The sequence below is a fragment of the Somniosus microcephalus genome, chromosome 21 (assembly GCF_052327205.1).
Source record: "Somniosus microcephalus isolate GS21.2 chromosome 21, FLI_Smic_1.0, whole genome shotgun sequence".
Taxonomy (NCBI): domain Eukaryota; kingdom Metazoa; phylum Chordata; class Chondrichthyes; order Squaliformes; family Somniosidae; genus Somniosus; species Somniosus microcephalus.
In genome coordinates this window covers 50,897,733-50,921,964 of record NC_141007.1, presented here as the reverse complement: position 1 = coordinate 50,921,964, position 24,232 = coordinate 50,897,733, and the positions used below count along the sequence as shown (strand labels likewise).

Below are 24,232 nucleotides of genomic sequence, written 5' to 3'. Positions count from 1 at the left end.
CCAACTAGGTTTTTGGAATATTTTAGTTAAACAAAGGCTGGTGACATTGGAGGCAACGGTCTTGGGTGGTACGTAGTCCTACCGTGTAAAGAGATGACTACTAATTGAACCCAGAGTGCTATAGAAAAAGGTCATATTTCCTATTTAAATCAAAGATGTCAAAAAAATGGTTGGTTGTGATGTTTAATAGAAGAGCCAATACTCAGGAGAGCGAGGGGGCTATGGAGAAGTTGCAGTTTTAAAATCTTTCCCTAGAAGACTTGCTGCAGTATGGGTCGGTCAGCACTGAGCACCTTCTGGTACTTTGTGCGAGTGACCATTACTTGTGTCAGCATTAATCAGAAGTGTCACCGCTCACCCTCCTCTCACTTGACATCTGCAAGTACACTTCCAGGGAAGGGAGGGAATTTCCACCCTCCCTAAATCTGTGGCAATTGTTCCCTGTACAGTCAATTCAGAAGAAATTTTAGATTGCATTTAAGACAAAAGCAAAACTGATTAAGGGTTCAGACTTTGTGTGGATTATGTAACACACTGGCTAATAAAGTGAAACTATACTGGTGAGATCATCTGAACTAAGATTTTTAATAAACCAACTTTTACAGGACAAGCAATTAACACTCACTGATGGAATGGGGCCCATGATCAGAATTAGGTCTCACGTTTGTTGTGCTGCAGAAAACAAGAGGCTGGGACGTTCCACTTCAGCACATGCCACGATAGGAACACACATTAGGAATTTCCACAACTCCAGCCACATTTTGACAAACTTCCCAGGAACACTGAAGCAGCAAATCCTGGCCAGAATATCCACGGTCTGTGTTTTACTCATTCAGGATAACATCAAAACTATTTTAAATGGCCTGAATAGGATTCCCATTTATGAGCCCCTATTTACCAATAAACTAGCTCATGAAGCAAGGAATCCTCCATCCACAGGCAAAGTCACTCCATTTATCATCGCACTTTTGTCACTGAGGAGGAAGATTATCGTATTCACCACATCTTCTACTTCTACAAAAGAAAATGAAAGACAAAAACATAACTGTACCTAATAATCTAGAACAATTGTAGTTAGTATCTAAATGAATCTGGTCAGCAGTGTGATTGTGGAATGACAAAATGGTGACAGATGTCCCCATAAAATTGAAGGTGGGGCACAAGGAGCTGGTGCTGGGTTGAGATCTGGCACATGTTCAGGAGGAAAGCGATTCAACCTATGCAACTGTACACTAGAGTGGCAGAGCACAATGGCAAAGGCCCAGGTACGCACCTGCCACTGCCCCCCGCCCATACAAGCTGCAGTTGGCTTAGGCACTAGATGGAGTGCTGAACCTTTACAAATAATTTTCCCCCTATAAAAAACAAATTGTATACAAGTCATAATACACAAAACTAAAACTTTCTCTCAGTTTTACACATTAAGGAATTATGATTTTTATTTTCTTGCCCGCTACTCCTAGTTCTTGGATCAATAGCACTTTTCTGGATATGGTCTAGCAGCAAGGTGAAGAAATCCCGACAAAAGCAATGTTCATCTTACGACTGAATGGCAGCAGAACACAAGATTATTTTTGTTTTGGTGCAGATAGGTTGGGCATTGTTACAAATGCTTTTGAGGGAAGGGTAATTTAAAATGTCACCTGCCTGTTTTCTGTAGTGTTTGTTGGTGGTGATTAAAATCGGTTTAACTGGCATTAGGCTCCTGTGTAGGTTGCTTGCACTTCAGCAACAAATTCCAATTTCAATCCCTTGTACTAGATACACAGGACAATGCGGTGTTTTTCCTTTATATTAGATACAGCCTGGCTGGTTTTCGTATCGTAAGAAGAACTAAGGAGGGGGCAGGTAGCAACGCGCAAATCATCAATAAATATCTGAAGGACAATGTTCCCTCTAATTTTTTTTTGTACGAGTGGGCCACAAACTCCTTTGACAGCGACCTTTTCATCTGTGGGCAAATTTTACAACAACTTCTACCCCAACAGCAACCACTTAAAAGCATATACAGGTAGACTATCCTTTATCCGAAAACCTCGGGACCAGCCGTGTTTCGATTTTTGGAAAATTTCGGATTTCAGAAGGTATTTTATAAGACTGGGAAATTTGTCGGGGGTGGGGGTCGGCGTCGTGCGCATGACTTACGCTGAACGAAAAAACCTTCGGTTTTTAGAGGGTTTCGGTTTTTGGAAGTTCGGATAAAGGGTAGTCTACTCGTATAAATGCCATATTGTCACCCCACCGTCTCAAATCATGAGACAATCAGACAAGGTTCTATACAAGTTTAACATAACTAGCTTCTCTGCTTTTGAATTCTATTCTTCTAGAAATGAACCTGGTGCTTTATTTGTGTTGCTACTTTTAATGATTTGCGAATCTATACCACTAGATCCCTTTGCACCTCTACTCCATTTAGCCCCTTTTTTTCCAAGGAGTAGGTAGCCTCCTTATTCCTCCTACCAAAATGCACCACCTCACCTCACTTATCTATACTGAAATTCATTTGTCATTTACATGCCCATTCTGCAAGTTTGTTTACAGTAAAATGATCACTTTCCCGTATTTTGTTTTCCAGGTTTTAAACAATTTTCCAAATTAAAAAACAACTCATTTTGGTTTCTGACAAAGGCAACCTTTGTTGCTCCCAGGCAGTTTGAATTCTTCAGCCAGACAGATGTGCTAATTGGGTTGGCCTGTGGAAAGTGAGGGGCCTCAACATTTCTAAAAATATAAACCGGATGCCAGAATTCGGATTTTTCAAAAGTAAGCTCCAATTTTCCCCACTTTTTAAAGTTAAGGTTTTTATTAACTTTCATCAGCAACAAGACTAAAACCACAAATCCACCCCTGGTGCAATACTGGATTTGGTAAAAAGTAGCAAATAAAAGCAAGTTAAACTTGTGTTAATCACTCTTCTTCCTTCTGTTAAATGCTTCACCTAAATGATTGAAAGCCTGATCTTACAAACCCATCTGCAATAGGATCATTTTATTTTAAAAAGCAGATTCACGTACAGCTCAAAATTCACACAAACTCGTTTCTCATTTCCTAATCTCCTAAAACACGACACCGCCATCTGACAGCAACAAAGTCCTTTCTTACTCACCTGTTGCAGGTAAAACTCGGTGATTCGCTCACCTGTAACAGGTTTAATAAGTTGAGGTACACATGATTTATCTACCCATCTCTCTCGCCGATTTTTAAAGCTTCGTCCAGCCCCATAATGGTAGCTGGCTGCATGGAGCTTGCCCTGCACCGGAATGGCCCCGCGGAGTTTCTGTAACAGAGGCCCCCCTGGAACCGTGGCATCAAAGAAGGAGGAATACACTGCTCTCATCACCATGACAACTGGCTGAATGCAGCTCCTCTACAGCTTCTGCCTACAGCACGTGGAACTTCCCAGAGACCGACACAACCAACCCCTCACCCTCTCCCTTACCATTTGGCCGCTGCCCCAACTCTTACTTATTTCCAATTGGGATCGGCTTGGAGGTCGCAAGACTCGCAAACGACTCTCGGGCCATTGCGTATCGAGACCCTTCCCTGCTCCAGCTGTCCAGCTCTCTGCGCGGCATCTCAATTGAACCGCGCACCATATAGAGGGAACAGTGCTAAAGGACATGAAAATATTTTTTGAAAAAAAACCCACTAGATCATGATGCTATTCTCAATGCGGTCTTGTCCACAACGGTCATGAAGTCAGTGAATACAGCCAATTTAAAAAAAAAGTGGGCTTTCCCAGCGTTGGGGAGAAGCCACAAACTCACCTGCAAACCTGCCCAGTGGGATGCGCGACAACATTCCTGAAGCTTTTGCTGGATCACTCCACCCAATCCGACCCATTGCAGTCATCACTACCGTGGGGTTCACTGAATTCACTCGGATCTGTGCCAAAGCAAAACAACAACAAAAATAATACAATTTACTTGGATGTTTCTCTTATAACTTATAAAGCTGTTTCAAAAGGCAAAGTCAAAATACTTCTGGATTTTCAATTTAGAACTTCAGAAACCTGTTTGCCCTGAAAGTCAGCGCAGTTGCAGGTGCTGGACTTGCCGGAGCAAAGCAAGAGAAGTTTGAAATCACATCTGTAAGATTCAGTAACATTATTCTACGCATCCTCTTCATGAATAATTCAGCCAGTTATAAAAAATCAAATGGAAAGTTATTGTAACAATCTGAATAATTATACACCATTAATTCTTCACACCATTTAAGAAAAATCAAATCCATAAAACAAAAATCAAGAATTGTCTTTCCTAATTCTAGGAAATGTTGTTTAGTACCCTCTAGTGGAGAAATGTAATACTGAATTACATATCCAAAAGCAGGAGGTCATATTTGAATAGCACCAACTTAACAGAAAGCATTAAACATCCTTAGAGCAGCATCAGGAGCAGTGGAACAATGGTTCACTCATATTGCTCCGCTCCCAATCTCATCGTGGTTACTGAAGTGCCACCTCTGGCTGACATTTAGAATTTGCCCTACCATGGGCTCTATCCTAATTAAATAGCAAGAGGTTTCAAGTTAAAACTCCAAAAATTAAGATTTAATTTAATGCAGTTACTCTAGAATATTAGACTAACTTGACAACCTACAATACTCAGCCGTGGCCAGTTAAATTCTACAGCTGCCATTTCCATGGTCAGAGGCACATAAACCATTTTGTTTGATTGAGCATTTGATCAGCATATATTCATCCTTGTACTCTTCAATTTCAATATTAGTCAGAAATGGATCAAGAGGAATCAATCAACATACAGCATGCTACAGATACAGCCAAGCAATCCCACAATCAACAGATCAGATCAAAGCTCTGCAGTCCTGCCACATCCCGTCTTGAATGGTGGTGGACAATTAAACAACTAACGAGGAGGAGGAGGCTCCATGAATATTCCCATCTTCAATGATGAAGGAGCCCAGCACGTGAGTGCAAAAGACAAGGCTGAAGCATTTGCAACCATCTTCAGCCAAAAGTGCCGAGTGGATGATCCATATCGGCCTCCTCCAGAGGTCCCCACCATCACAGAAGCCAGTCTTCAGTCAATTCGATTCACTCCACGTGATATCAAGAAACGGCTGACAACATCCCGGTTGTCATGCTGAAGACTTGTGCTTCAGAAATGGACACGCCTATAGCCAAGCTGTTCCAGTACAGCTACAACACTGGCATCTACCCGACAATGTGGAAAACTGCCCAGGTATGTCCTGTCCACAAAAAGCAGGACAAATCCAATCCGGCCAATTACCACCCCATCAGTCTACTCTCAATCATCAGCAAGTGTCGTTGACAGTGCTATCAAGCGGCACCATCACCAATAACCCGCTCACTGATGCTCAGTTTGGGTTCTGCTAGGACCACTCAGCTCCAGGACCTCATTACAGCCTTGGTCCAAACATGGACAAAAGAGCTGAATTCCAGAGGTGAGGGGAGAATGACTGCCCTTGACATCAAGGCAGCATTTTACCGAGTCTGGCATCAGGGAGCCCTAGTAAAACTGAAGTCAATGGGAATCAGGGGGGCAACTCTCCACTGGCCGGAGTCCTACCTAGCACAAAGTAAGATGGTTGTGGTGGTTGAAGGTCAAGCATCTCCGCCCCAGGACATCGCTGCAGGAGTTCCTCAGGGTAGTGTCCTAGGCCCAACCATCTTCAGTTGCTTCAGCAATGACCTTCCCTCCATCATAAAGTCAGAAGTGGGGATGTTCGCTGATGATTGCACAGTGTTCAGTTCCATTCACAACTCAGGTAATGAAGCAGTCCGTGCCCAAATGCAGCAAGACCTGGATGACATTCAGGCTTGGGCTGAAAAGTGGCAAGTAACATTCACGCCACACAAGTGCCAGGGAATGACCATCTCCAACAAAACGAGAGTCTAACCACCGTCCCTTGACATTCAACAGCATTACCATCGCTGAATTCCCCACCATCAACATCCTGGGGGGTCACCACTGACCATAAACTTAATTGGACCAGCCACATAAATACTGTGGCTACAAGAGCAGGTCAGAGGCTAGGTATTCTGCAGAGAGTGTCGCACCTCCTGACTCCCCAAAGCCTTTCCATCATCTACAAGGCACAAGTCAGGAGTGTGATGGAATACTCTCCACTTGTCTGGATGAGTGCAGCTCCAACAACACTCAAGAAGCTCGACACCATCCAGGACAAAGCAGCCTGCTTGACTGGCACCCCATCCACCGCCTTAAACATCCACTCCCTGCACCTCCGGCACACCATGGCTGCAGTGTGTACCATCTACAAGATGCACGGCAGCAACTTGCCAAGGCTTCTTCGACAGCACTTCCCAAACCTGCAACCTCTTCCACCTAGAAGGACAGTAGTAGGCACATGGGAACACCACCACCGACAAGTACCCCTCCAAATTACACACCATCCTGACTTGGAAGTATATCACCAGTCAAAATCCTGGGACTCCCTTCCTAACAGCACGGTGGGAGTACCTTCACCACACTGACTGCAGTGGTTCAAGAAGGGGGCTCACCACCACCTTCTCAAGGGCAATTAGGGATGGGCAATAAATGCTGGCCTTGCCTGTGACACCCACATCCCAGGAACGAATTTAAAAAAAAAGGGAAAAACATGTTCTCTAGTCTTCTTCAATCAAGAATAGAGAACTCTGGTTTCCTGGAATTCTCCCAATTTCAAGATTGCAGCTGGAAACCCAGCTCTCTACTTCCTTAAAAACAAAGAACTGCACTACTGGGAGAGGGGAGGGAGGGGGTGTAGTATTTTTGTTGTGGGTGCAGTTCTTAAGTGTGTAATAAAATACATATGTTGCTGTTTTATAGAATTCTTTTAATTGAACTTCAGGAAGATTTTTTTTAAATTAATTAAGCAATTTGTTTTATTTTCATATTTAAATACCTGTTGTCATACACTGCCCTGTTGACACTTTCCATGCATCACACCTGTAGACATTAATACCCAGAGGGGTATTTTACCTAGTAGTGAACCTGCCGTAATAGAATACAACTCATTGACAAAGTATTAGTCATCCTGTGTCTTAGAATGCAGTAGACTGGAACTCAACACTGAACACTTGCTGTTAGAAAGCAGTGGCAAGAATTCCAAGTTTTTCCCTATTGATTAAACCACCACAGAATATAAATTTCAGTTTAACAAGTGGAGAGAGAGAAAAATACATAGTAGCCGGAAGAAAGAAAAATGTATAACTGCTGTAAATCAGTCAGCCTTTACATATATATTGGTTTCTTTCCCTATATCTACAAATGTTCCTTGAATACCAGCAGAAACAGGAGGTTGGGGGGGGGGGGGGGGGCAAGCAGATTATTCCAGCACTGCCTGTGGAGCCCAACCTGTCTGCTGCCTACATTTACTGACATGTGGCTCATTCCCTCATTTTTCCCCAATACTGGGGGATTTCTGTTGAATACATTGGGAAGTTGACACCTCTATACGCACCATCACATGTAAAACAAACATCCGAATTGCTACACTATAGGGAGATAGGCTCCAAATCAAGCTGACCAATAAAGGCCACACTGGATGTCGATGGGGTTAAGCCACTCTAGTTGGCTGGACATTAACATACCTTTAGAATAGAAGCCAATGGTGTCAGAGAGCGGGTTGGATATTTCAATGCTTACCTTGTGTGGTCCCAGCTCAAGTGCCATCACTTTTGTCAGCATGTCCACAGCTCCTTTTGAGGCACCTTTAAAACAGCAAAGACAGAAAGGTACATTTAAGGAGGCAACTTACTCTCCTGATGGGTCTAGTGGATAAAGGCACCTCCCAGAAGGACCAACATTCATGATTGGGGGTGCCACAATTGATTGAAGAAAAAGGTGAGCACAACTTCAGCCAAGGTTGCTGTGCCTCATTGCTGTCTCATGTGGATAAGCTCATGCTCAGATGGTGGGAGGCCATTTGACCATGGAGCATGAGGCTCTACCAAAAAGTGCCCATCTAGGTTCACACAAGGAATGACCATTAGGGCAAGGTGCCCGAAAGCTGCCACTACCTGTAGAACTGTACTTCAGCAGAAGTCAGCACTCTCCGGGTGGGGGTTAGCTAAGATTTAAAAAATATAAAACTTTGGACATCAGGACTGAAGAAGCAACAGTTGCCAAAACAGAACTAGATGATCAGGTAGCAAAAGTACACGTAGAGGATGGTACCAGATTTCTGCAAGTGGCTAAATATGCATAGTCTTACTGGTTTTATCAGTCTGATCGCATGTCCTTTGCAGCACTGACTTCTGCTGTGGCAAGGGGAGGGAAAAGGCAGAACAGATGTCAAGATTCGCACATCTGCCTCATGAAAAATGAATTAAACTTCATGCAGAGAGAATTTTAACCAGGCACAACACTAAAGCGCATCAATCAAGCCAAATGTATTGATTTTAAAGAGACGTTTTCAACTAGGTAGTTACTGGGACAGCAGCTGCCAGTTCACAACTCAGTCACGTACTCCATGATTAAATGATCTATCATTTCAAGGGTCAGCTTGCCTCAGTTGGTGGCATTCTCACCTCAGTAAGGAAGTTGTACGAAAGACTGGTATTTAGGAGGTCCTTAGTAGACGAGAATCATATGTATAAATTCAAGTGTAGCCATTGACTAACTAATCTTACCCATGATTCCCTGTGGGTATGGAAATGTTAAAGACTGTTCGAATGTAGCCGCGAGGACAGTCAAAAGCAATTTTGACCAAGCTTGGGATAACTAACAGCCACAGGTTGTGAGTGAAGGTCAATTTGTTAAATAACATATTATAATGCCAAGTAGGAATTAGAGTTCACTTAACAAAATTAATTGCAAAGGTATTTAGAAGATAATTAATATAAGGAACATAAAATGAGAGATCATGGGAGTTAAGGTATCCATCTGGTAGATTAAAGTGAATAGTCAGGACACTGTCAAGACAAGTGAAACAGCGCAGACCGTCCAGATCCAAGGTCGTCCCATCCTCTGTCATCGAATTACAGTATCCAGACGACGCTTGCGTCTATGCACACGGAGGCCGAACTCCAAACCATTGTCAACACCTTCACCGAAGCGTACGAGAACATGGGCCTTACACTAAACATCCGTAAGACAAAGGTCCCCTACCAAACTGCCCCCGCAACACAGTACTGCTCCTCGATTATCAAAATCCATGACGAGGCCTTGGACAACGTGGACCACTTTCCATACCGTGGGAGCCTACTGTCAACAAGGGCCGACATCGATGACCAAGTCCAACACCGTCTTCAGTGTGCCAGTGCAGCCTTCGGTCACCTGAGGAAGAGAGTGTTTGAAGACAAGGACCTCAAACCCAGCACCAAGCTCATGGTCTACAGACCAGATACCCTCCCTCCTGTATGCTTCAGAGACATGGACCATGTACAGCAGGCACCTCAAAGCACTGGAGGGCTACCACCAACGCTGCCTCCGCAAGATCCTGCAAATCCATTGGCAGGATAGGCGCACCAATGTCAGTGTTCTCGCTCAGGCCAACATCCCCAGCATCGAAGCTTTGACCACGCTTGATCAGCTCCGATGGACGGGCCACATCATCCGCATGCCCGATACGAGACTTCCAAAACAAGCGCTCTACTCAGAGCTCCGACATGGCAAGAGAGCCCCAGGTGGGCAGAGAAAACGCTGCAAGGACACCCTCAAAGCCTCCTTGAAAAGTGCAACATCCCCACTGACACCTGGGAATCCCTGGCCCAAGACCGCACAAAGTGGAGGAAAAGCATCCGGGAAGGCGCCGAACACCTGGAGTCTCTTCGCCGGGAGCAAGCGGAAGCCAAGCGCAAACAGCGGAAGGCGCGCACGTCAACCCAAGCACCCCACCCACCTGCCTCTTCAACCACCATCTGCCCCACCTGTGGCAGAGACTGTAGGTCCTGCATTGGACTCAGTCACCTGAGAACTCATTTTTAGTGTGGATGCAAGTCATCCTCGGGAGGAGAAGGAGAAGGGCTGGGCCGGGCCCTTGGTATAGAAAGTCCTCGTACTGCTTGAAGCTAGAAATCAGAGAGAGATATGGTAAATTCCAATGGGGTGAAGAACTATAAACAAGATAATGATGAAAAGGGTAGAGTTGTAGGAAAAATACTGAGCCAGGAGGGGCCAAGATGCTACACTTAGTCTGAGTGACAATGGTATTTTGACCATTAGAACCATTTAAAAAAGGTGATTCTGTTAAAGACAATGTGGACACTGGCCAAACAAACTTTTGATAAGAAAAGGGTTAAAACCTCGATACTCAAAGAACAACTTCACGCAGACCTACTGAGAGAACAAAGGAACAGACTGAAGACGACGTCACCTGTGTCAGAGAGGCTCCAGAGACCAAGGGCTGCGACATACTCGTTAACAGGCGTTAGTTTAACGAGTAGTTTAAGTATATTACGCTGTAAGCTTAATAAATCTTGATCTATTGCTCAAACATACTGGCTGCTGCCTATTTGTGTCTTGTCCAAGAACTCGGAGATCATTAAGATCTCACAAAATTCTGTAATCAAGTCCCATTCCAAGACTTGAACACAATATCTAGGCTGATGGTGCACTGCACCAAGAGAATACTGCTACCGTTCAGATGAGATAATAAATCAAGACCTCATCGGCCAAGTTCCCAAGTACTTCATAGGTAACATTTCCAAAACAATAAGGCATATGAAAATTTTATTTTTTTCTCCCCCAAAAGAATGTTCAGTCACAATTGATGGCAATTAATTGTCTTTATATAGCACATTTCAGGATGTCCCAAAGCGCTTCACATAGCGAATTACTTTGTAATGTAGTCATTGGTATATAGATCAGGGAGGAATATTTGCCATGCCACTAGGAGAACGCCCTGGTCTTAACACCCACTAGACACAAAATGATTAAGATTAAGCGCTAATGCTGAAATGAACTAGCAAAGAAATTATAAATTTTTTAAATCAGATGCAGCCACATAGCAGAAGACTTCCTACAGATGCTTTTTTTTTTTTATAAATGTAATGGAGATGCCATTCTGGTACAGTAATCAATTCCTGGGGTTAAAAAATATTGGAGCAGAGCATAAAACTCATTATTTATAAACCATGAGCACAACTGCTGTTCAGTGAAGCCAAATTAAGATTAGAGTTAATTTTAAACCCAACTAATTTTAAAGCACTGTTTCCACTCGAGGTTGCCTAATCAATGCAAGTTTATCGTGTATTGCTGAACCAGGGTTTGGACCTCAGTGCCAATGCTCTTCTTCCCATCGGTCCTCCCTTTCCTCATTGAAAGTTTAATCTATTGCAGACTATTCCACACCAACAGACGAACTCTCAAGGCAGCACAGCATTGACGATATGGTTTCTTTTATTCACTTTAGTATCAAATGTTTTTAAAGAGTGCCCTCCCCCACAGCTTTCTATGCTAATGGCATCATCTGTGGCTACCATGAGGCATTCCCACTTTTAAAATAAATCAAAATCCTGGAAATGTGATTTGCACATTGGGAGAGAACAGATTAAGTTACTTTCAGTTGGTCTCGCTCATCAATTCCAAAACAACGCAATACAAGGCTCAGTTTTGCATACAGTGAAAGGCTAAGGAATGGAACTCACAGTATACAGCGTGGTCTTTCAGAGCACATTGGGATGCCTGGCTGGAGATGTTCACGATAGCACCACCTTCTCCACGACATTTCATCCCCTTTGCAATTATCTAAACAAAAAAATTGAATTAGTAACAAGCCAGTATTAAAATGCAGTCTCACCCAATGTACAGGCATGTCTGTCTGTCTGTCCGCTATACACTCAAAAGTTATAGAGCGTACCTACACATATGTTATATCAAAAGAAAGCTGATGATCAGGGGAGTGTCATAAGCGTATTTACTTTTTGGTCAGACAAAAATTGTTCGGACAGTATACAAAAAACGTTCAAAAATCCGCTCATTAGCGGTTGACCAATCCTACCGCTCATTAGCGTTGAGTGACGTGATGGTTGACCAATCCTACAGTTCAGTGACCTGATGGTTGACCAATTGGCACGTCATGGGCGGGACCTAATCCTGCAGCCTCCCGAAACGTCGCCGCCATTTTCCCCCCCCGCTTTTCCTCAACAGCGAGCGGGGCAGCTGCATCGGCCCGCCGGAGCGGGAGGCGAGTTGGGGTCACTCGGCCCGGGCCTCACAACCGCTCGGCCCGAGACACAGAGCGGGGGAGCGGCAGCGGGCGGCCGTCAACCACTCGGCCCTCTAAACTGCCCTGGCAACGCCGGGCCCCCCCAGCTAGTTTTCAATAAATCTACATATTAGGGATTATCTCAGTTATGTCTTTGAAGTAGCTGTTGATTATTACAAGTAGCGATCTGCAAAAGTGCTGTAGGAATACTAACAGCAGTATGAAGAGTTGTGGGGTGTAGAAGCACTACACAAATATGCTGCACTGTGGCATTGTACTTGCAATTCTCACCTGGTGAACCTCCTGATTTCAGTTGTGGGTTATAAACAGATGTACCAGACAAAATAAGTTCCTCCCTCCTCCCATCCACCCAGCCTGTACATCAAGACACTGGATTTCAAACAGCACGGTGGGGTCTTGGAGCAGATTTGCAGGCTGGTCAGAGAAGGTTCACTTTTCATATCTGAATTGAGGTCCCATTCAGATTGATGAATTCAGCTTGCAAATAAGTTACTGGTGGAAAAAGGTTCACAATGCCCTACTAGAAAATGCAGCATTTGATGTAGCACTGGCTCATACAGCCAAAAAGGTCTTGGTCTGTGCCATGGTAGTGGATCTCAGCTGGAGTGACAAGTGGCCTTGGTGAAGGGGACAAGAAATCAGTTCGGCCGCTCACTCCAAGCTGGGATGTAGTATTTCCTGTTGGAAAGCGCATCAGATAATGACAGGATAAAGTCAAGATGGCGGCCGAGACGGTCCGGTGCTAAGCGCGCTCTCCCTGCTTCGGGCAGCCCGCTCTCGCCGCTCGCTCCCGCAACTGGAGCGAAGTGTTCGGCAAGTCGGGCGGAGGCAGCGCAGCGAGCAGCAGCAGCAGCCACGACGACCCGCTAGAGCACGTCGGCCGGCAGCTCCTCGGCGGGAAGGCATTCCGACTGGGAGGAGGGGAGCCGAGCATGGCGGCCAGAGGCCGGACCATGAGCAGGAGAAGCAGGCCCCGGGCCGTCGGACCGTGGAGCCGGCGACGGTGAGGAGGAGGCAGCAACGACCGGAGCATTTACATCCCGACAATGTGTTCAGCGAGTCGGGCAGAGGCAGCGCAGCGCAACGAGCAGCAGCAGCAGCCACGACGACCCGCTACAGCACGTCGGCCGGCAGCTCCTTGGCGGGAAGCTCGCAGTCCAACTGGGAGGAGGGGAGCCGGGCAGGGTGGCCAGAGGTCGGATCGTGAGAAGCAGGCCACCACACGTGGAGCCGGCAACAGTGAGGAGGAGACCGCGGTGACGATGAGGACGGAGTGGCTGAGGGACATCGTGCTCCCACTGCCACTGGAAGCCATTGAATTGACTTTCTGAACACGGCGCTGTAAGAATAGCTGACGTGTCCCTACGGGGAGTAAGCATTCCATTGTACTTGTACTAGTTACATATGGCAAATAAAATTGAATTGAATTGAATTGGATCAGGCTAGACTGAAGCCCTGCAGAGAAATGTCCTCAGACACTCACTATCCAGGTTCACACACGAGGAATGGCCACTTATCCTGGATAACACAAATGTCAGTGCCTGTGGCATCAGAGGAGAAAAGTGGAACAAATGGTGATAAGAAATCAATCTCAAGTTCTTAGCATCTTGTAACATTACCTTCTTGCGAGGACGAGAATGAAACGGTGGTGTTACAATATAACAACTCAGCATTCACTACTTAAAAGGGGTGACTGAAGTCCTGTCACCGATGGGGGTGGAACCTTGCCAGCCAGTTGCACAGATCAGGAAATTGCAGGTGCGCAGCCTAGATTTCTTTCATCCATTAGATCATGGGCTATCATACTTGTAATTTCCCAATGTGCACTGCCGGCAGGTGAGGCTCTCCACTAGTAGGGCACCTCTAAAATCAGCCCCAATTTGTTGCAATTACCAGGACGTTTTCTTTAGTAATCTATTACATGTTCTATGTAGGTCATACATTCCTTATTTGGACACCACCCTTCTGGGGGATGTCAACTACCACTAGATTCAGCTTCACAAGTTGCAGATCCCCACATCTATCCTATGACTAATGTACCGAGGGAAGTTTTGCTTTGTCCTGACTTTCCATGGGCAACAATGTATGGTTTGCACGATGGCAGTGGTAAAGCACTAGTAGACAGCTTCACCAGTAATTTGGGCTCAACTAACATTCAAAACTCTGCTTATCCAATGTGCAAGTTTTGCTGGTTCCCGGTCAGAAAGGTCAATGGAAGTGTTATATGCAGGTCCTATTTATACTCACAAAGCACATCTTCTGCAACAGTAGATCATAGTCCCTCTAAATCTCTTGCATCATCCCCAATCTACCACAAACCAGTGCTCCTCCCTCTTTGCCCCCAACCCTAACCAAGATCATTTTCATGAAATGATAACCCTATGAAAATGATAAAATTCTCTTGTAAGCAGAACCAGATAACGAAACATGAATCCAGCAGGGATACAGCAGTGTCCTTACCTGTGAAACATGCAACAGAGCTTTCACATTAACATCAAACAGTCTGAAAATCAGATATAAAAAGAACAAAGATAATAGAGCATTTCAGTAATAAATAAATAATAATCGAGTTGACTGACCATTTTACCCTCCTCCTACAGGCTAGTCAGCATTGCATGTTCCCCAGTTCAGCTATCTTCACAGATGTATCCTCCACATTTTAGATAGCAGGAAGCATGATTCAAATTGGGCATCCAGCCAGTAACAGGTAGGAATCATAAGCAACTCTAACAAACCAATGACCTTTCCAGGATGCAAGCCTCCATTGCAGCCTCTGGACCCATCTCTGCCCACGCACTCCTGTCACCTCTGGAAGAATCTCCAAAGCCTTGTTGGCCCTTTGATTGAATGCCTGTCCAGAGTTGGTTCCCTCCAGCTGACCCACCACCACACCGACACCATCTAGCTGGCGAATGGGGTGGTAATGCAAAGGACACCCTCTCCTATTTCTCGCCGCCATGTTGAATGTGCCATATGCTCCACCCACTGCTCTTTGGAGCTCCCCTATTTTGAGGTGATGCCACTCTGATCCCCACCTCATCCCACTTCTGCTGCTGCCTTCGCTAGTTCGCCTGCCTTCCCACGCCAAAAAACAGAAATTAAAAAGCACCGAGTGCTCAAACCAAAAATTCCTTTTTTTCTCCCCCTGTACCCGCATTCCTCCCATCTCCTCCAGTCAGGCTTACTGTGCTGGCGTCACTTGTTGCATCAATAGCTGCTTATACACTCTAGCCCTGTTCTCACATCCTTCAGTGGTTCCCTTGGCCCCAAACTCTACTTTTCCACTTCCTGTAACCCTCCTCCATCTCCCAAGATACACACACACAAATTAAAAGTTAGACAAATTGTGGAGATTCTGCTACCAGTTCAAAATTCTGCAGATCATAGTTTTAGAAACAATACTACACCTTTTAAGAGCATCTATTTTTACAGTTGAAACCCAAGCAACTGTAGATCATTTACAGCTTTGCTCATTAAAAAAGAGCACATTGCTTTCCCAGCTTTTGTTCTCTTAATTAGGTTCAAACTCACCACTGACAAGAACATGTCTCAGATAGAATGCTCCCACTCTGAGGCAGCTGTAAAACCTCATATTTTATTCAAGAAAACATAGCTATGGAAATACAAGTCAATATAATTTCTCTAAACGTGTAGTGAGCCATCATTGTGTAACATTTGATTATAGAGTCATAACGGCCCATTGAGTCCGTGTCGGCTCTCTGCAGCGCAATCCAGTCAGTCCCATTCCCCCGCTCTATCCCCGTAGCTCTGCAAGTTTATTTCCCTCAAGTGCCTATCTAGACTCGCCTTGAAAACAGCGAGTGTCTCCGCTTCAGTCAGCAGCGAGTTCCAGGTCCTCGCCACTCGCTGTGTAAAAAAGTTTTTCCTCACATTTCCCCCCCACCCCTCCGTATCTCTTGCCCAAAACCTTAAATCTGTGTCCCCTACTCCTTGTACCATCAACTAGTGGGAACAGCCTTTCCCCGTCTAGCCTATCCAAACCCGTCATAATCTTGTACACCTCTATCAAATCACCCCTCAATCTCCTTTGCTCTATGAAAACAAATCCAGCTTTTCCAACCTGTCCTTGTAGCCAAGATTCCCCATCCCCAGAACCATTCTGGTAAATCTCCTCTGCACCCTCTCAAGGGCCTTCACATCCTTCCTAAAGTGCAGTGACCAGAACTGGATGCAATACTCTAGTTGTGGCCTAACCAGCGCTTTATAAAAGGTTCAGTATAACTTCTCTACTTTTGTACTCAATACCTCGATTTATGAAGCCCAAGATCCCATATGCTTTGCTAACCACTCAAATATGTCCCGCCACCTTCAGGGACCTATGCACATTAATTCCCAGGTACCTCTGTCCCTGCACGCTCTTTAAAACTGTGCCATTAAGTGTATATTGCCTCTCCCTGTTCCTTCTGCCAAAATGCATCACCTCACACTTCTCGATTAAATTCCATCTGCCACTTGTCTGCCCATTCTGCTAACCTTTCTGCCCATTGTGCTAGCCTTTCTATGTCCTGCTGCAGTCGATTGGTATCATCACTGTTTGCCACACCCCGAAGTTTGGTGGAATATTCACTCCAAAGATGATTTTAAAATATACACCCAGCTTCTTATTTAACTGCAAGGGAAAACTGGATAATGGCCTTGCCCCTATACAGGCCACAAAGCAATTTAATGGTGGGTCAGCTTTACATACTTATCAAATGCTTCCTGCGTGACATCGAGGAATGGCTGCAAAGTGGCAACGGCAGCATTGTTCACCAAAAGGTCTATAGGACCTATATCTTTCAGTGCATTTTCTGTGGCTTCCCAGTTACTGATGTCCACGCAGACAGTCAACATTTTAGGGTACTAGAAAACAAAAAAAACCATAATAGTCCTCATTGAGTATGGGCAAGCTTGTTATGGCCAGGTGTTACTGAAAAATACATCGGCGGTGGCTCAACTATATATATTTTTTAAAAACTGGTGCAAAACTGCTTGGTTTACTTCAATAAATAAAAAAGTCATAGGCCTGAAACGTTAAACTTTATTTCTCACTCTACAGATGCTGCCTGACCTGCTGAGTATTTCCAGCATTTTGTGTTTTTATTTCAGATTTCCAGCATCCGCAGTATTTTGCTTCAATGCTGCTCAGAACACTGAAAACTTGAGACATTTTATAAACTTATTTTGTTCATCAGCACTCAAAACCTGTTCACATTGGAAGGACAGTGCAAGCTCTGTACTGTTGATTTCTACATACCTCCTGAACAAGGCTGTCCAAGTCAGACTGCGTCCTGGTTACTGCAATAACTTCTGCACCACATTCTAATAGGGCCTTCGCAGTGGCTCTACCAATACCTGAAACACAAGCACAGACATTGTGCTTTGAAATGATAAATAAATATTTTGTTCACTGAACCCCCAGCAATCAAATACATTAGGTGGCCACAGCTCAGATGTACATTAATTTTTTTAAATCTAAATTTTCCAGTACAACCCAATTCCAGCAGCAGAAATAAAAGACACCCGTCACATCTGCAGACAAACCAACACCTGGTTTCAGTCTGATGCATTTGACCTTATCCCAGAAGGGAGTCACTGGTAGGGTTGCAAAATTCTGGGAATTTTTAAAAGAGGAAACTTTCCATGGGAATTTTGAGGTTTTTTTGCACACGGATGGTTATCTCTGACCCTTATATTATCTTTGTCGTCAAAATAGACATACTGTTCCATACAAATAAAAACAGGCTTTCAAAACTATTTAGGTTATAATTTTGAACTTTATTGAACCCCCACAAAAAAGACCCATCTAAAATAAAATGAGCGTCAGCTTATTTAGCCTGTATTTTGTCCCTTCGAGTCTTCTACTCACGAGTCTTCTACTCCTCATTGCTCCTCCTGATTCTCGGACTCTGGCGTGTCCATTTCCTCCTCTGTGTCAGTGTCTAGCTGTGTGGTGGACACTTCTGTATCTGGCTCCATAAGTTGTAGGTTCGCCCGGATAGCCACCAGTTTCTCCACTCTCGTTAGTCAGCCTGTTGCGCACCTTTGTATGCGTATTCCCAAAAAGTGACCAGTTTCGTTCAGAGGCCGCTGATGAAGGTGGGATTTGGAGTATCACCGATGCAATAGGTGACAGGGCCTCAGATGCACAAAGTCCCTTCCACCAGGTATGTGCACTGATATGCTTGCATGATTCCCATATCCCATCCCCATTCCAAAGACCTTGCTTGGTAGAGAACTTTGCCAGACTTCCCAGAACTTTGCCCACATCCAGATTGAGATGGTGAGAGGGTAGAAATCACACTGTAAGCGCTGTTGATCTGTTCTCCAGAAAGTATTGGTCTCCCAACATGCTTTGGGTCCAGCACATATGCTGCAGCATGAATCGGCTTGACACAAAATTCTTGACGCGTCTGTATGAATTGAACAATTGCCTTCTCCTCTGCTTTGAGCAGCAGGGATGTGGGTAGGGCAATGCTGATTTGTTCTTTTAAATCAGTAAAAAGCCTGAGAACATCTGACAAGACAGCGTCATCTCCTTCAATCTGAGCAATTGCAGATGCTACTGGTGAGAGTAGTTTAAGGCTGCTAACCACTCTCTCCCAAAACACATCATCCAGCAGTATTTTCTTGATGGTGGTTTCCATATCCCCAGACTAGGATATCGCCATTTCTTGCAGCGACTCCTTACCCTCCAGAAGGCTGTTGTACATTATGACAACACCACCCCATCTAGTGTTGTTGGGCAGCTTCAGTGTGGTGTTCTTGTTCTTTGTCATTTGCTTGGAGTTGTAGGTTGCTGCAACTACCTGTTTTCCCCTGACATACTTAACAACTTGCTTGGCTCTCTTGTACAGTGCTTCCCTGGTTCTCAAACCCATGATGTCCTTGAGGAGCAGGTTAAGCCCATGAGCTGCGCACCCAATAGACGTAATATGAGGGTAGGCCTCCTCCACTTGAGCCCAAGCAGCCTTCATATTCGCAGCATTGTCAGTAACTACTGCAAAGACCTTTTGTGATCCAAGATCGTTGATGACCGCTTTCAGCTCATCAGCAATGCATGTGCCTGTGTGTCTGTTGTCCTTCGTGTCTGTGCTCTTGAAGAACACTGGGAGAGGAGTGGAGACGATGTAGTTTATGATGCCCTCCCCTCGTACATTTGACCACCCATCTGAGATAACTGCAACACAGTCTGCCATCGCTATCGTTTCTTTGAGCTTTCCTTGGACTCTGTTATACTCAGCCTCCAGCAAATAAGTAGACAAAGCATGTCTGGTGGGAGGACAGTATGCAGGGTGAATAACATTGAAAAATCTCTTCCAGTACACATTGGCTGTGAGCATGAGGGGTGAGCCTGTTGCATATACAGCTCAAGCAAGGCACTCATCTGCATTCTTCTGGCTATGGTTATCCATTGTATCAAAGAACCTTCCAAGTGGGCCAGGAGTTGCTGATGATAAGGAGCCTGATGCTGAATGAGAACCATCATCTTCTTGAATGGAAGCAGAGGAACTCTGGGCTGACTGCTGTGAGCTTTGAGTGAAGTTGTTGCATTTGGATAAATGCTGCTGCATCTTTGTGGCATTCTTTACATATGGCTTTCTACAGTGTTTGCACATGTACACAGTCTTTCCATCTTTAATGCCTGGGGTAAAATCCTTCCACACATCCGACGGTAAACGTGGCATTGTTCTATGCAGAGAAATAAAGGGCATTCATCTCTGTGTCGAACTGCGGTCGATCAGCACGATTGCAATAGGGCGAGTACATTTTTGCTGATGCTCCATGTGATGGAAGCATGACCTGTACACACACACGACGCTACATCACCAATAGTGTATTATTTTGTATATTTTAAATTGAAGGACAACAGAGTTCAACAAGTAACTGGTTTATTTGGTATAAAGTCTGATTTACTTACTGCATCATCACAACATCAGCAGAAAACAAAATGACTTCCCTCAGGACCCCTAACCTGGATCTTAAAAAAACTATAGCAGTCTTACAGATGCCTGCAGGCCAATCACAATTCGATATGCAAATATTACAAATAGAGGGAGCTAATCACTCATCCACTCAATCAGGACACATTTGTTCAGTCACACACAAAACTTGTAATTATTAAAACAAGCCAAGTAAGAAGATAAACATATATTGATTAAGACATTCCTTAATAATTAAGATTCCATCTCTGTTAGTAATTTTAAGAGGACCTGTGGGAAAAAAATACAAAAAAAACAATATTATGCTAGCATGTGCTTTTTTGGGCAAAATTCCCAAAATTCCCAAGCTAAACTTCCCGTGGAAAATTTCCGGAAATTTCCCGGAAACTTTCCACCCCTTTGCAACCCTAGTCACTGGTCTCCAATTGACTGGTTGAGTGGGGTTCTCCCAACTAACTTTTCAAGCATTCCACTGGATAACAGAAATGAGATAAATGTCCCCATCAGAATTATACAATAGATAGCCAGAACTCGACCTCTCTTTTCTCCCCTTCCTTCAAACAAGGCTGGTGAAATTAGACCCAAACCCTTTCCCACCAGAATGGAGGGAAAACTGGAGAAACCTGATTTTCAGCCTAGAAGAGACATCAGAGAGGTGATGTTCTAGCGGTGGATAAGATTATTAAAAAGGTACTGTATAGATAAAAAAAAGGATTATTTTCAACTGAACTGCAGGCATAAAACTAGGGAACACAGATACAAAACAGCACAAGGCACTTTTAGGACTGATAGAGAAAACCTTCATACAAAAAGAGTAATCAGCATGTGGAATTAACTTCCAGATGAGTAGTGGAGGCAAAAATCCTGGAATTATTTAACAACTGGAACCTATAGTGGGGGGGGGAGGGGCACATTAGAATCTCTCTGGATGAATGCCTTAAGGGTCAAATGACCTTCTATAATAACTATCTTGCGATCAGAGACATACATCTCTCACTAGTCTAACTCCTTGGGCTCTAATGATGTCTCTCCACCCTCACCTCCAACAACAAGTGTGAGGAGCTCATGGACTTTGTCTTGAAGATTGAGACCATCCGTTCAGCTGCTTCTGCCACTTCCCTTCCTTCCCCATGCCCACCGGGCCAAACTTCCTCGAAGGTGCCCCCCATGCCCTAGCCCTGAACTCACATCTTTCACTAATCTCCCCTCATGACCTCTCTGCGCTCATTTTGTCCACGAGACCCACTTCCTGCTCCCACAACTCTATTCCCACCAAACTGCTGGCCACCAAACTTCCTTTTCTGGCTCCAATGTTAGCGGTTCGCTCTCCACAGGTATTATCCCTCTCCTTGAAATCTGCCGTCATCACCCCTCAAAAAAACCCTTGACCCCTCCACCCTTGCAAATTACCACCCCATCTCCAACCTCCCGTTCCTTTCCAAAGTCCTTGGACGTGTTGTCGCCTCCCAAATCCATGCCCATCTTTCCTGCAACTCCATGTCTGAATCCCTCCAATCAGGTTTACGCCCCTGCCACAGTACCAAAACGCCCCTCAAAGTCACAAATGACATCCTTTGTGACTGTGATAAAGGTAAACTATCCTTCCCTGCCCTGCCCTTCTTGACTTGTCTGCAGCCTTTGACATGGTTGACCACTCCATCCTTCAACACCTCTCCACCATTATCCAGCTGGGTGGGACTATACTCGCCTGGTTCCATTCTTATCTATCTAATTGTAGCCAGAGAGAATCACCTGCAACAGCTTCTCTTCCTGCTCCTGCTCCGTTACCTCTGGTGTCCCCCAAAAGATCTATCTTTGGCCCCCGCCTATTTCTCATCTACAGGCTGCCCCTTGGTGACATCATCCGAAAACACAGCATCAATTTCCACATGTATGGCGACAACACCCAGCTCTACCTCACCACCACTTCTCTCACCCCCTCCACGGTCTCTAAATTGTCAGACTGCTTGTCCAACATCCAGTTCTGGATGAGCAGAAATTTTCTCCAATTAAATATTGGGAAGACCGAAGCCATTGTTTTTGGTCCCCACCACAAACTCCGTTCCCTAGCCACTGACTCCATCCCTCTCCCCAACATCTATCTGAAGCTGAACCACACTGTTCGCAATCTTGGCGTCATATTTGACCCTGAAATGAGCTTCCAAACACATATATCCGCGACATAACTAAGACTGCCTATTTCCACCTCCGTAACATCACCCGTCTCCGCCCTTGCCTCAGCTCATCCACTGCTGTAACCTTCATCCATGCCTTTGTTACCTCCAGACTTGACTATTCCAACACACTCCTGGCTGGCCTCCCATGTTTTACCTACATAAACGGGAGGTCATCCAAAACTCGGCTGTCCGTGTCCTAACTCGCACCAAGTCCCGTTCACCCATCACCCCTGTGCGCACTGACCTACAATTGGCTCCCGGTTAAGCAACGCCTCTATTTCAAAATGCTCATACTGGTTTTCAAATCCCTCCATGGCCTCGCCCCTCCCAATCTCTGTAATCTCCTCCAGCCCACAACCCTCCGTGATATCTGCGCTCCTCTAATTCTGCCCTCGAGCATCCCTGATTATAAAAATCGCTCAACCATTGGTGGTCGTGCCTTCTGTTGCCTAGGCCTGAAGCACTGGAATTCCCTGCCTAAACCTCTCCGCCTCTCTTTCCTCCTTTAAGCCACTCCTTAAAACCTACCTCTTTGACCAAGCTTTTGGTCACCTGCCCTAATTTCTCCTTAGGTGGCTGTGTCAAATTGTTTTGCCTTATAAACACTCCTGTGAAGCGCCTTGGGATGATTTACTACATAAAGGCGCTATATAAATACAAGTTGTTGTTGGAAATTCAATTTTGAACTGTGTGAATCCAAAGTCCCAAGTTTAACCAGAATGTTTATTTCTGGTAATACATTACCAAGAGACAGAATCCCACTGGCCTCATTAACACTGGATGAAGAAGAGCTGCAGTACTGGAGCATAGCTCAGGTATTAGGTGAAGGAGGAAGTTTATCCGTTCCCTGCCGACTGTTAGAGAGAGAAGTTGTGTTGTTGGAAACGTTATGACAGCAACGCTGGACCTGATGCAAGGCCCCCGAGCCCCCACAAAAAAATGGTTTGAACTTGACTCGGGTTATTCCTGATCACTCAAGCTGCTGAGCCCCAACTGAGCAGCATTTCAGCCCCGGCGCCTTACCTTTCCCAGCGCCCGTCACCAGGGCACGTTTACAGGCCAAAGACGCCTCCATCCGCCAGTCACACAGCAACAACAACAACAAAAAGGCGAGGAAGGTACAAGGTGGTTGGTGGGGGGAAAATTGGAGTAGTCTCAAGGCCGCAGCCTGTCACCTCGGATCCGGCCCCCCAAAAAATTAGTCCAAAATCACTACTACTGCTGCAGTCAGCACATCGCCGGGACAACAGAACTGAACACCTCAGACCTGTCACGGGCTTTTATAAACCGCAGCAACTTGTGGGATCGGTTCAAGCGCCTCCCTTATTGAGGGAGTCCCGTGAGCTCTCAGGCTCCTCCCACCCTTCTTCAGCTAACCCCACCCACATGATCCCTCACTGCTTGCTCCCTCATGTCTTTCTCTCGATTAGAAACTTATTTTTTTTCTCCTCTTGTCGCTGTATTGATTGAGGGCTGACACCTCTGGTTGGAGGTGTCATCACCTGATCTCCAACCCGCCCTGTGGCGATGAATGTGCCATTTGTTCACTGAGTTAGAACATTTCTTAAATGTACTCGGTTGTTTGGAAAGCCGTTGAAGATTTACAATCCCCCAGGGCAAGTCCCTCTTTAGTACATAGTATTTACAGCACAGATACAGGCCATTCGGCCCAGCAGACCTATGCTGGTGTTTACAGAAAGGACTTGCATTTATATAGCGCCTTTCATGACCACCTAACGTCCCAAGCCAATGAAGTACTTTTTGAAGCGTGTTGTCACTGTTGCAATGTAGGAAACACAGCAGCCAATTTGCGCACAGCAAGCTCCCACAAACAGCAATGTGATAATGACCAGTGCATACAGCATAGATTCTGCAGGATGATGCCAGGGATGGGAAACCATAGTTATGAAGAGAAATTTGAAATACAGGAACTATTTTCACTGGAGGTGAGAAGAC

The 24,232-nt window shown here is 45.1% G+C and overlaps 1 protein-coding gene across 1 annotated transcript; it reads right to left on the bottom strand.

The window, feature by feature from the left end:
* Positions 1–566: 566 nt before the first annotated feature.
* On the bottom strand, positions 567–23,616 carry dcxr (dicarbonyl/L-xylulose reductase). Its single transcript, XM_085963598.1, has 8 exons — positions 23,300–23,616; positions 17,414–17,511; positions 16,865–17,019; positions 14,617–14,659; positions 11,576–11,675; positions 7,632–7,696; positions 3,768–3,885; positions 567–1,014 (listed from the first exon to the last, which is right to left on the bottom strand). The coding sequence occupies exons 1-8, from the start codon at positions 23,349–23,351 to the stop codon at positions 911–913; spliced, it is 735 nt and encodes a 244-aa protein (XP_085819724.1). The 5' UTR covers positions 23,352–23,616; the 3' UTR covers positions 567–910.
* Positions 23,617–24,232: the final 616 nt, after the last annotated feature.